Source organism: Cygnus atratus, chromosome 19, assembly GCF_013377495.2.
Source record: "Cygnus atratus isolate AKBS03 ecotype Queensland, Australia chromosome 19, CAtr_DNAZoo_HiC_assembly, whole genome shotgun sequence".
Taxonomy (NCBI): domain Eukaryota; kingdom Metazoa; phylum Chordata; class Aves; order Anseriformes; family Anatidae; genus Cygnus; species Cygnus atratus.
In genome coordinates, this window is record NC_066380.1 from 6828813 (window position 1) to 6842233 (window position 13421).

General features: G+C 49.0%; 1 protein-coding gene across 2 annotated transcripts in view; it reads right to left on the reverse strand.

Annotated features, from left to right (window-relative positions):
- Positions 1–13421, reverse strand: part of COL27A1 (collagen type XXVII alpha 1 chain) — a 150506-nt gene that overhangs the window by 9503 nt on the left and 127582 nt on the right. For both annotated transcript variants that reach the window (XM_050714467.1, XM_035555557.2), the window contains 11 exons: positions 12956–13009; positions 12726–12833; positions 11328–11381; positions 10970–11023; positions 6144–6200; positions 5929–5982; positions 4905–4958; positions 3463–3516; positions 1864–1917; positions 1681–1788; positions 1212–1319 (listed from right to left, as the gene is read on the reverse strand). In XM_050714467.1, the coding sequence (XP_050570424.1) occupies positions 1212–1319; positions 1681–1788; positions 1864–1917; positions 3463–3516; positions 4905–4958; positions 5929–5982; positions 6144–6200; positions 10970–11023; positions 11328–11381; positions 12726–12833; positions 12956–13009 (759 nt within the window). The remainder of the gene's footprint in view (positions 1–1211; positions 1320–1680; positions 1789–1863; positions 1918–3462; positions 3517–4904; positions 4959–5928; positions 5983–6143; positions 6201–10969; positions 11024–11327; positions 11382–12725; positions 12834–12955; positions 13010–13421) is intronic.

Consider the following 13421-nt stretch of genomic DNA (forward strand, 5'->3'; position numbering starts at 1 on the left):
GGAGCTGTAGCAGAGGGGTGCTGCCTGCCTGGGGGCTGAGCACAGCAGGGGGGTGAAGCATCTTCCATTTGCACTTGCGTATGTTGCCTGTCCTGCCCAGCAGTTTCTCATAATCTCATCCCCCTAGCAGCCTAGCAATTGATGATTAAGCCATCGGAAATGCTGAAGTCATGCCAAGGCTTCAGCTGGAGGACTTCAGCACCAACACTGCAGCTCAAGGACAGGAGTGGGGTGTCTGAGACCCAGCACCGCTCTTTGCTCCCCAGCTCTTCCCCTTGCCAGGCACCAGCAGCAGCACAAACCCCAGCTACTGGGACGGAGCATCCATGATGGTGAGTGCCCAGGGTGGTCGAGCAGGTGGCCAAGGGGCAACCAATTTCCCTGCAGCCAGGGTGTGAGTGTGGCACAACTACACAAGGGTCTGTCAGCCACTCCTGGTAAGAGCCTGTTATTCTGCCCAAGGCAGCTGGAGGGCAGCAAGTGACAGTTGAAGAGTGATGCGTTAGAGGAGGCATAATTTAAATCAGCCCTGATAGCCCCAAGCCCAGCTGGAATCTTCCTACTTAGAGTCTTTCTACACATGGCTCAGTTGCTGTTGGTCCAGTTTAGGTCCTGTGGCCTGTCTGGACCAGGGCAAGGACCGGTAAGAAACCCAGCTGTCACTAAGCAGCTTTTCCCTGTTTCCACCCAAAGCGATGCCCAAGCCCATGCTGGTTCCAGCAACTCCAATCAGGTAAATATATGCTAAAAGCAAGTGGCACAATTTCCCTTCACCAGCTCAGGCCTCACAGGGCCACAGGGGGAGGACATCCATGTTTCAATGGAGTTGTCCGTCTTGGACATCTCACAGGCAGGCTGTAGCAGTTGCCTTGCAGCTTCTCCAAGGTCACATTTTTTAGCTGGGTTTCTAATGAATGGAAGCTAAAGTGTTCGCAGTGTGGGTACATGTATTTGTAAATGCCTGTGCTCACAGAACTTTGACAAAGGAGGAAAAGTTGCTGGGACATTCAGCTGCCGTGAACTTGATGAAAATGGATGGACAGACGGATGGATGGATGGGAAGACTAGATGGAGACTGACTGGGCCTCCAGCTAAGTGAAAGGTGGCAGCAGGAGTTCAGACTTTATTAGATCCTGGAGAATCCAAGCTCTAGAGACATGAGACTCACAGACTGCATAGCTCATAGAAGCATTTTAGAGTCACAAACTCACCTTGAATCCTGGTGGTCCCTGTGCCCCGGGCAGTCCTGGTATGCCAGGGTTCCCTCTTTTGCCTGACATCCCTGTTAAACCTTCTTCCCCATCATCTCCCTGCTCTCCCTAGAAATGAAACCAAGGACAGGTTATGAAACAAGGCTCTCTGTCTCCACTTCTACACATCTTCTGGGGGCACAGGGTTATGATTCTGCCTTCAGCCAGCAAGCACACATCTGGGCATGGGTGGACTTGCAAATCTGTGCATGCAAGAAGCTATTGGTCAGGCTAGAAGCACAGGGTTGTTTACAGACTTGGCCATGCCTGTATGTGAGATAGGAAGAGCAACATAGGATCCCACTCTGGGTACATGTAAATGGGGATATCTGTGGCTGGACTACATCCATTTCTCCTGTGTTAGCTTTTATTTTTCCAGCTCCTAAGTTGCACTTGCTATCAATACTATGAGGTTACAATGCAAACTCACCAGCATCCCAGGCACGCCATCCTTCCCAGGCACTCCGTCCACTCCAGGGGCACCCTCTTGACCCTGCCTTCCCACCACTCCTCGAGGACCTGGTAGCCCAAGGGTGCCCTAAAATCACAAAGGTGTTAGCGATGGAACTCCTGAACAGCATCTGCTGGGGCAGAAAACCATTTTTTTACCTACCGGTGAGCCTCTGCTCCCTGCACTGCCCCTTGCTCCTTGCTTTCCTTTTTGACCCTGCAAAGGAAAATAAGAAAGACATCTAAAATTGCAGCAGTTCCAGCACAACTCCACTTGGGAGCCTGACTTCAGGGTGTGCTTATGGATAATGGCTGGAAAGAGTTTTATAAAAAGGAGATTTATAAAGTCAGTTGCTCCAACACTGGGGAATGAACTGCTATTTGGTTTTATTACAAGTGATTCTTCTTATGTCTTGAGAGTTCTAGGGCAGGAATGAATAGCTAGAAGGCAAGGACCTACATTTTTCCTAATACAGAGCAGATGAGGACAAATAAAGCAGGATGAACTCAAGGGAGGACTCAATGCACTGGCAAACATTAGAACAAGATGCTTAAAACCTGCGTCCTCTGTCTGTTCATTGACAGCACAGTACAGAACCAAGGCAAGTCTTCTGCAGGGTGTTCAGTAAGGGCATTTCTCCCCTAGGTAGCTCCCTGTATTTTGGGAAGTTAATGGAAAAGAAAATGGTATCTTGTGTCTAAAATTTGCAATGCTACTTTGTGAATAAAGACGTAAAAGAAATACTCCAGAGGTTTATTAGCTGTAAAAAGGATTAATTTCGGCAGAATGAATGGAAAACTCAGCCTCACCATCTTCACTAGGGCTCTTTTAGTGAGGTCATGCACTAAAGCACTTTTAAATTGAGGCACTGCATTTTCTGTGCATTGTTTCTCCATTTGCAGAGGACCAGGCAGGCCAGCTACATGAAAGAAATATTCCTGGGGGTGCTTTCTCTGCTACTCATTAGACCTAAAGGTAGTTCCAGATCATCCACTGAGGGGTAGAGTTTATTCATCTTATCACCTGGTACCTTCCTTGCCAAGAACACCTACTGTAGGGTAGGCTATCTTCTGGCATTACCGCAATGGGGTAAAAATAAAAATCCTAATGCCTGCCAAAAGGGAGCAGGAATTTGCTGAGTATTGAGGTCACATTCTTATGTTTTAGCAAATAAAATCCCCGCTCTGTGAGAATAATTAGCAGGCTGTCATTACAGCCAGATGTGGAAGTTGGAGTAGGTACCACACTGAACCTCGAAGGAGCTGTGTGCTGTGTTTCCTTGCTCAGTAAAGGCACGGAGTTAGAGGGACTCTTCCAAGAAAGATAAGAACTGCATGGATAAATTGACTCCCTAGCTGGAAGGTTTCAAGTCAGAAAAGTTGATGGTTCAGGTGAAGGAGAGAGGCACTCGCCTGGCTCAGATCCCCTCAGGGGCAGACAAGCTGGCTGGAGCTGGAGGCAGCACATGGACAGGTATGGGAAAGAGGCACAACCCATGGCAATGACTAAAGACCTGCCCAAGATTCACCTGTCGTGCTGGAGCTGCTACTGTCTTAAGCTTCTCCGTTTTCAAAAAGTCAACTAACTGTTGGGTTTGGACATTAAAATGTGTGTTTACAGCCCTCCCACTAGGTTTTCCACAGTCTTTCAAGGTGCAGACCATAGACAAATCAAACATGTTGGGAAAACACATGACAGTCCTCTTAATTAGACATTTTCTTCAAACTTGGGACACTATGAATCCACCCTGCTGAAACCTACCACATCACCTTTGGATCCCTTTGCTCCTGGCTGGCCTGGTGGTCCAGGATCCCCCTACAAAACATAAGCAAGAAAAATCTGCTTGAAATTCTCTTCTGGCAATATCTTGCATGAAGTACAAAGAACAGCATTTTTTTGTGCCCTAACAACGCTGACCGTATGGAAACAATTCACGGGAACAGCCTGTGCTCAGACAAGCCTCCTGGGGAAAAAAGAAGCAAGGAACTGTCTCCAGAGAGCATTTAACAGGGTATCGATTGGAGAAGAAGCGACGTTACCCCCTCACTTGGGTGGTGCTCGTGTTCGGGGGAATCATTCACTAAATTCCAGGTTGCGCCTGGAAAACTGTGCCCAGAAGTGAGCAGGAGGGAGCCTGGTTTGAGAAAGGCACCACACAAGCTACGTGCAGAATGAGTGGTTCACACAGCAAACGCATCTCGAGTGTTGGTACCACCTCCCTTTTGCGTGCTGCAGCCCTTTCCTTGGTTTTGCCTGGATGTCACATCTTAGACAGCTACCTATGAAAACACGAAACTTTTCCTGTTCAATTCCCCACCACACATCTCCATTCTTTCTTCTGGACATCCAGATTTTTGTGTATTTGTGTTGGGCAGTTTCTGGAGGACCCACCTGCAGAGCTCTCTTCAGCTTGTTTCTGAGCCACATTTCTCATGCCCTTCCCCAAAGACAAGCCAAAGCTCCCGTTTCCATTTGAAACACTGACATCTGCAGGGAAACCACCCCTCAGAATAAATTTACTCCACTGAGGAATGCAGCAGCTCTACCCGTTTCCAGACAGAGCACATGACAGAGCACTAAGATTTTAGCCCAAACTGGAATTTGCTGTTCTTCCCAGCAGCCCTACAAAGATTGGGAACCAATTCGACTTTATTTCCCAGTACAAACTCCATTTAATGTGCTACTGAGCTCATGGCTGCAATAGTATGCAGATATAGTATGTATGCTCACATACACAAATTAGATGCTGCCTTATATAGATACAGGAATAAAGAATCCTTTCCTTAAATTTGGATTTAATTTAGCCTTTCATAATGCACTGGCCTGGAAGGAAATACTAGCCAGACAGAATGAGATGGTCCTGCCCCACACTGGACCAGCTCTTCCCAGAAGCATCATTTCCAAGTGGACCCTTCCAGTGTCACTGCCATCTTGCGCTGCCCATCTCCTAAGCTTTCTAGTCCTTCTTGGGTTCTTCACAAAAGGCAGTCCTAGGGGCAGGCTTTTGCAAGTGCCCCCTGTTCTGTCACCTATTTATTGGTCCCAACATGTGACTCCAAATGCCCATTTCACAGGCCTGGCTCATGGAAACGCACACCTTACAGCTCACCATACATCCCTACTGCAGCCCTTCCTACCTTCCTCCGTCTCTTTTTCATATGCATGTGACATTGGGTAGCTTACAGTAAAGCAGCATCTCTTACAGGTAAGCCTTGTTGTCCAGGTTTTCCTCTTTCTCCATCAAGCCCTTCTTGACCCTTAAATAAAAAACAAGAGAAGGAACATTTGTTTGTTCTTGGGAATTTCTGTGGCAATGGGGAACAAATACAGATGTAACATGCAGCATAGGGCAGGATACAATGAACATATCTGCATTCTGCTAATGCACCAGTGTTGAAGCTGTAGTCTACATGCCACCACGGATATGCATTGGAAAGAAGTAGCTAGGAGGAACTGCCAGTCACTAAGCAGGAGGGAAGGCTTTCTAATGTGCCCCTAAATACACATAGCGGTCATTTAAGTTAACAGTTAGAGATTGCTGTCCTACAAAATACAGCAGCAACACTGCTACTCTGGTGAATTTAAACTCTTCTGTACATTCCTGCAATGGGTTGCTCTGATCAGCTGCTTTTGGAGGTGAGACAGTCAGCAGAGCCTTTCAGACCAACAGCAATTAGCTGGAGATGCCCCACAAAGTGGGAATCATTCGTAACTCTGGTCTTGCTTTTGAGAGTAATCCCGTTAAGATTTTGGAAGCTTCCACACACCCAAGTTAACAGAGGTCTTCCCATGAAACAGTTACAGCCATTGGCACATCAGCCTTCAATTTTGTCTGACTTTGACAATGACCTACCTCGTACACATCTTCCCCAGGGCATTTCGTTGATAACCACAAATAATCCTAATGAGAAATTCCTGCTCCTTCTTCCAATCTAGTGTGCTCCAGGATGTGCACGGCATTGTTAGATGCTGAGCTGCAGGAGCTACGTTTGACTTCAGCAAAATTTTTATCACTTTAGGAAAAGACATCTGAATTTCTCTACCTTGTTTGAAACACAGCCATGTGCAGCAGTTGACAAGGAACAACAGCGGGTTATGAATTGTGACTACTGGGCAAAGGGTAGACCTTCGGGGGGCTGATACAGATTGGGGGGAACTTCCCCAGGACTATAATTTCTGAATCACTTACTGGGAATAAGACAATCATTTACTGGGAATAAGACTCACAGGATAACCAGGGTCTCCAGGTTCCCCTCGATCTCCTCTGTCACCAACGGGGCCCTACAACAACACAACAAAAGGTTTAAGTTAGATGTTAACAATCCCGTTATCCACAGAATCTCGATGGCTTTATGCATGTTCTACAAGTAAGGAAGCAACCCAACTAGTCCCCTGGCAAAAAGCAGGCCAGGACTGATTAGAGATGGGATTTAACATCTTACTCTGTCTCCGGGTGGTCCCTGCGGGCCTTCCACTTTCCCGTCATCACCTTGTTCTCCCTGTGAATAAAAATACTCATATTAATATAGATTACAGCAGATATAGCAGATGTTTCTGTACAGACCTGATCCAGTCTTCTCATGGGCATGTAAGTCAAAGTCTGTGTTGATTTTACTAATTGTTCATCCAAAGAATGTCTAAATTTGTTTTGTTTTGTTTGTTTGTTTCACATCCTGTGGTACCCTGACTGTTCACATCACTTTCCTGTTTTCTTTGGTGGTTGTTTCTGCCTGGTCTTACCATCCTCGCTAAGGAACCAGGTGCAAAGAGTTATATTCAACAATTCCTAAAACTAAGCAAGAAGCATGTAATTAGGACAATATGGGAAACAGTGTTCTGCCTCTGAATTTTATTGCCAACAGTCAAACCAAACTCTTTAATCAAGCACTTCCCCACCCTCACTGAGAGCAGCCTGGGCTGTCAAGGGAGCAGGGGTGGTCTGGACGGGCTCCCTGGTTGTGTGCCACCACCGTGGGCTTCTCTGACACTGAACCAGGTGAGAGGGTCAGTCCCTTATGCTCGCTGTGTGAGCAGCTCCGCTCACCGATGGGATGCTCCCCAGCAGGAGCTCAGAGCTCATGGTTTGGCTGGCAGATAACATCACCCAGATTATTTATAACTGAGGTCTCTCTAAAACATCCACAGAGAGATCCCTCAAGACTCTCAAAACAGAAACTGTTTTTTTTTTTTTTTCTTTTTTTAAATTCAGTTGTGTAAGTCAGTTGGGGTCATGGTGTCCTATTTTCTCTGGAGTCTTGCTCAGACATGGCTGTCTCTTTACTCCCCATAGAAGATGGCTAAATTTAAGCTCCTTTGGTTTTTGGCTACTTCATATCAGCCAGTCTCTGGCACTCAGGCTCGTTAGCGTGGATGCATCTCACAGCTCCTTTGATGTTGCAGCTACTGGAGCGAGGAGGTCTGGGGGATTCTGGCACTGTGGAGCTGCTGTGTTTGGACTGTTTGGTACGCGTCAACATCCAAAATGAACATCCAAATGCCTTGAACAACCAAATCCACATGGCTATGCAGCCATGCGTCTTCCACAGACTTCTGCAATCCCCAGTGGTTGCATCAGCCTTTGCTGGTGTGCTTATGGCCGTCTTTGACTTTTTCTCTGTGACTCTCATCTTCTGCTTGAGTTGGAGCTGCTGGTAGTAAGGGTGCCTGTGCAATTTCTCAGTGGGAATTTCTCTGGGAGAAGGTTTTTGGGGTGCGTTGCTAATATAAGATGTCTGCTACAGACATAACTGGAGCAGCAAATAAGCAGCAGTGAAAAAGCTCTTAAACAATGGAGCCGATGGCTTGGCTTCCAGATGGACTGGGCACATGGCTTGGAATCGGGGCTGTGCCGCTTCTCATGGTGCTGAGCACCAGGACTGACACTTGCAGCTTGGTAGAACGAGACCAGAGATTTGGAAAATCTCCTGCAGTTAACCTCAACAGGTAGCAAAGAGCTCGGTGTGTCTCTCTTCATTACGTGCTTCATGACAGAGGCATTTTCTTTCTCTGCTGCTCATTTCTCTCTCATTTGTTGGATGGGTGCTGCCAGGAATTCAGATATAATCCCAGGTTATGGTTATACATAGCCATAAGAGATCAGGTGTTGGGTGATAAAGTGTTTACTTGTCTGTTTTTTGGGGGGAGGTATCTTGGTTAAAAAAAAAATAATTAAAAAATAAATAAATATATATATGGGGAGAACTGCCAGTATGGCTTGAGAATGCAGTACTGAGCAATAGGAATGGAGAGATTTGGGTGGCAGAACAGAGGGAAAGAAAAGCAAAGCCTAACAGGCTTGGCCAACAAAGTTTCCAGTGCTAATGAACTCACCGACTGAAGTCGGCAGCAGAATACCTGGCAGCTCATTTAATTTCTAGCCACTATCAAAGGAGTGTAGGATAGAAGAGAAACAAAGCCACCATTTCTCATGTCTCAGAAAAAAATAAATAAATCCCAGTATGTGTGCTACTGCGCAGAAGTCTTGGCACCAACTGCTTCTGCTCAAACAGGATGTGAACACCTTGCCATTTGGGAGCTGAGATGGGTGTGATGAACACAGAGAAAGCTTACAGCTCTGGGGAGCTCTGAAGAGCATCAGGACTCACAGACTTTCTCTCTGAAGTTTTGTGTCCCCTGGAGTCTTATCGCCACTTTGTCCTTTGTCTTCTGAGAAAATCCTGCAGGACTGGTCAGCTCTAGGACTGCGAGACTGAGCTCCTCCAGGACTTCCTGATGCCTCAGCTGCTCGAGAGGGAGATGAAAGGTCTGCGCTAATTCTTTGGAAAGTTGCAGTGAAAAGAAGTTAGAGTAAAGGGCAGCAAAGTAAACATGTTGGGATACAAATGGAAAATGCATGGAGAAGAAGGGAAGGCTTGTTGTTGTTGGCTCCTGTCCCAAAGTGAGATACACCAGTTTGTAATTTTTAAAAGGATCCCATCTGGACTGCTTTAAGCAGCTGCCAAGTGCAGGCGTCTGCTCTGAGCAAGGCCTCTTTGAGGAGCTGTAAACGTATTAAACGCAGCAGAGTAGCTGGCTGGGATGGCACAGCGGAGCTGGATTCACAGTAATGCCTCTCACCACTCCACCTTCTGCTCTGCAGGAGGGAAGGCCTTCCCCACCATTATGTACCCTCTTTCTTCAGCAAACCTACATCTACCACATAGCTTAAAGCTCACAGAACAGCCACGGTCCCACTTTCGTTTCTGTTTCCGTTCCCAGCTTCAGGCTTCCATTTTAGCATGCGCACGCGTGCGCGAGGTTACAGATGTCTGGAGGGGAGGAATCTGTCCTCAGACTGAGATCCAGGCAACTCTTAGGAGATAAGAAGGAAGGATGGATAAGAAGACTTAGATGCAGGTTTTGTGGAGCACCTGGATGCTGCGGGAAACGATGCTGGAGATCGAGCACACGACGCTGGGCTCTCCCTGCAATGTGCCAGCAGACCTGCTGTCTGTCAGGGACGGTGCGAGCAGGACCTGGCTCTCAGCAGTCATTAACGGACCTGACTGTTCTCAGCAGATGCATGAGATGCTTTGGGGATTTTGCCAGGCTTCAGCTTGGACACTTGCAATTAGAGTTCATTTTATGTTCCGTGGTTAAGCTATTGCATAGCGCCGTTGTGCTCTGACAACACAAGATCCGTGCTATCTCTGAGGAGCTGCAGGCTGCAAAGTTTCCTTGCAGCTGGGTGAGCAGAGAGGCGCAGGCAGCTCTGTCACAGCAGCGCTGGTGAAGGGGAGAGAGCTTACCGAGCACTTCAGATTAATGATTTGGGGTGATGGGGGCTTTCAAGACGGCAAATTTAAATGTGGAGAGATTAAAAAAATAAGCAGTAACAATTTCAGCTGAGATACCTATCCGCACATCTGTTGCTCCTCCTGTTCTAAAGCCAGTGGCAATTTTGCTCTTGGTAGTCGCAGCTCCCAGCGTTTTGCCAGGATGCACAAGTTTCAGCACGGAACTGTGAGAAAACTCCGGCCAGGCTTTCAGCTGACAGCATGCTTGGTTGCGAGCTCTTGCACTATTATCCTGGGCTGGTCGTGCTTGGCTAACACTTGGTGCTCTCCGCATGGCCGCCCAGCAGCGTACACCTGAGGCACGCTGCTGGAGGCTGCAGGAGCAAGTGATACAGCAGGGGCAGAGGATGGGGCAGCACTGGAGAGTGTAGAGGGTGGAAATGCAGCAAGGCAGCGGTGGAGGTGCTGAGCAGCGGGAGCACCACCAGCTGCTGCTGTGCCACGGGTGTGACAGTGGCAAGAAAGGACGGAAAGAGCAGCAGGAACTGCAACATTTCTGAGACATGGGAGGTTTGCTCGTGGAGCACAACAGCTCGCCCTGCCCCATCGCCTCCTGGCCACCAGCATGAGGAGCCTGCAGGCAGAGCGAGGAGAGCAGCATGAACAGGGTGTCCTGACACTGAAAGGATGCACTCAAAGCCCCAGCATGGACGTGGCCTCGGGATCTCTGCCCCGAGTCCGATGAACTCCTTTTACAAGCAATGAAGCTCCTGCTTGCAGGCGCACATCTGCAGCCACACACAAAAACGAGCTAAAGGAGTTTGCACATCTTTCCTCTTCACTGGGACCCCACGCCTGCCCGTTCCCAGTCACCACCACTTCCCTCCCTGTGCCGGGGGAGGGATCATCGCCGCTGCTACTGCAGGCACGTGAGGGGCTCCAGCGGCACCGAGAGCAGGGCCAGCGCCAGCTGGGCTGGCCTGGGAGCACGGCAGCCAGCCCCGCCGGCAGGAAACCATTAAGGCATGAGTCATTTCTCCAGCCTGAACTGGTTACGGCTGCGCTGACTCAGCAGAAGGGGAAAAATGCATGGGGAAAGCTTCTGCCGTGGAAAGAGGGCTCTGACTCAGCCCAGCACCCCTCACCGAGCCCCCTCGCCGCAGCTGGGCTGAGTCAGAGCCCTCGTCCCACAGCAGCAAGGAGGGAAACGGGACAAGGGTGATGGAGACCGGTTCTGCCCTGCTTTGATAACATCATTTTAGTATGGGTGGGCTGGAGGTGCATGAGCTTTGAGAGACAGCAAACCTAGTGCTGTTCCTGCTGCTGATGGTTAGAGCAAGACCCTCTTTCAAGAACAACACAGCTTGCATTTCTGCTGCAGGATAAGACCATTGTCCCCGTGGCCTGTGTGACTGGGCTGTGCAAGCCTCCTGGGGCTGAGCTTTGGTGCTGAGGCCGTAACTGATGCTGCAGCAGCAGAGCAGCGCTGGCTCACGTTTATTACAGACTGGATGGCTACACGGCCAGCTTACCTTCTCCCCCTTTGGCCCCGGTAGTCCAATCGGCCCTGGTGGTCCTGCATGTCCCTGCGGAGAGCAGACAGCAAGTGAGGAGACAGGAGACAGGTGTTTGACCAAAGGTCCCTCCTAGTTTTCTGACAGCTCGCACAAGCCCTGCACTGCGCACCCCAGCTGTGGAGGCACACGCAGGTCATGGCAGAGATGAACAGGCTGGATCTGGAGAAGCTGACACGGTGCAAACAGACACTAGAAAAACAACTAAACCAAACTCAACTTCAGATCAGAAATAAGTCATAGCCACATGCTGGAGTGGCAGTTTTGTTATGGTTCAGAACAGCTGGAAGCCAGAGGATGAAAATAAAATCCTTACCTGGTAACCCTTCAAGCCAGGCTCCCCCTGAGCACCCATCCTTCCCGGAGCACCCTGGAGAGGCAAGCACAGAAAGCACCATGAGAGCAGCCCGTGGGTGCAGCCGCAGGAACAGGACACACCAGGCTGCACAAAGCGAAGCTCAGCACCACATGGGAGCATTTCAGCACGGCCACCCGCTCCCCCGGCCGCTGGGGAGCATTGCTGCAGCCATCTGAAATGCCCTCGCTTTATACCCAAATTATCTCTGTGCTAGGAAGTCCACCAGTGAGACCCTCCTCACGCATGACCTAATCCTAAACTGCAGGGAGGAAACCTTTCGGTGTGGGTTCTGAGGCCGGGAAGGGAGTTTTCAGGGTTGTGATGAGGGCATTGCAAAAACTGTTTATTGCATCTCTATCAATCTGCACAAAAGGGTTTTAACCAGATCATCAGATTAAAGTGAGGAGCAACATTTCCAGAAAATCCCATTTAGTGTGGAAGGAAGCCTTTTCCTCAAGACAGACTGCAGAGGCGTGCTCAGTCCAACACACTGCTGCTCGGACACTGCTTCGCTTCCTTGTGAAATAATCCATGGAGACTGCCAACGAATCTAAGGGAGGATATATGGGGAGGCCATAATTTTTGATGCAGGAAAACACTGTCCGCAGAACCCTTACTCCATCACTCATTTGCTACTGTTCTGAAACATCACCGCGATTCCCCGTTCATAAATAATTCCTGCTCTTTCACTAAGTTCTACCAAATAAAAGTGCAACAAGTTTTCTTACCAGCCTATGATGCGTGAGGAGGTACTGGTTACTTACTGCTGCTGACCACACGTGTTTGTCTCACGTTCCTAAAGCAAATTAACTTTCTTCCCTCTCTGCCACAGAGTTGTTCTCTCTGAAAACCTCACCTTCAAGCCCCAACTCAAACCCTTTCCCATGCTGTATTTCTTCTTGCTGCAAGTGTTTTAGATAAGTATATCAAGAGTGGGTGTAGAAACAGGGCAGAAGTCCAAGGCAGAGTTCCTTTTAACAACACAGTTTGACTTGGAAGCGGCTCTTACCATGAGTGTGCAGTCTCAAAGGGAAAGATCTTAGCAAAAAGTAGCTTATCAGCTCACTCCCTTCTCAAGAAAAAATCCCCAATACTTCAGCTCGTCTAGGGACTTGTAAAGAAGCACCATGATGCAATGTGAGCTGGACTCATGGGCACCATCACCACCACCACCCTGGAGTCTCCTCTGCTGCTCAGAGCAATTGTTAAGCTCTTTTGGTCACTTTAACCCGTCTAGCATCATTTCACTCTCCCTGCTCCGAAGCCCTTGTTGGGCTCTGTGCTTCCCATGGGCTGGCACCCAGCACAGTCACATTTCTGTGTGTTGTGTTCAACCATCTGCAGAGCTCTTCTCACCATAGGTCCCAGGGTACCTCGGGATCCTTTAGGGCCTTGGTTCCCCTTCGGCCCCTCCTTCCCTGGAGCTCCTGTCTCGCCAAGCTGCCCCTGGTAGCCCTTGCTGCCCTGCAGAATGAAGGCACAGACATTAATGCAAGACAAAACAGCTTCTACAGATAAATATCAAAGATGAGCAAAGAAAAGGGAGATCCAGAGGAGGAGACGTTATCAGTGGGAGATGTTCTTACCTTCTGGCCAGGCTTGCCTTTTTCCCCCTGTTTTCCTGGTTTCCCTTCTGGTCCCTAGGAGAGATTTAAAAAGCTGTTGGAATGGGAAAGCAAAGAAATCCCATCCCAACCAGCTCCTCATTTCATTTTCCTGGTGCCCACAACCCTGACAGCATCCTCGCCCATCCCATCCCATTCCCAAGGGAGCCAACAAGGAGGCGAGGCAGTCATGGGCACAATTCCCAGGTGCTCCGGCAGGAGCACGGCCAAGTTTCTTCTTCAGCTGCTGCAGCACGTGGACACGGATCCCTGTGCCCAGGGACTACAGAGCAGCATGACTGAAAGGTGGCGGTTTTCATCTTCACATCACATGCCAAGGACAGGCAGGGGATGGCAAACCACCGCCTGGTGTGTCCGTCCGTCCTCGAGGGTGCGGAAGGGGGATCTCAGCAGCACTCCTTGAAGCACCCAATGAACGGAAAACTGG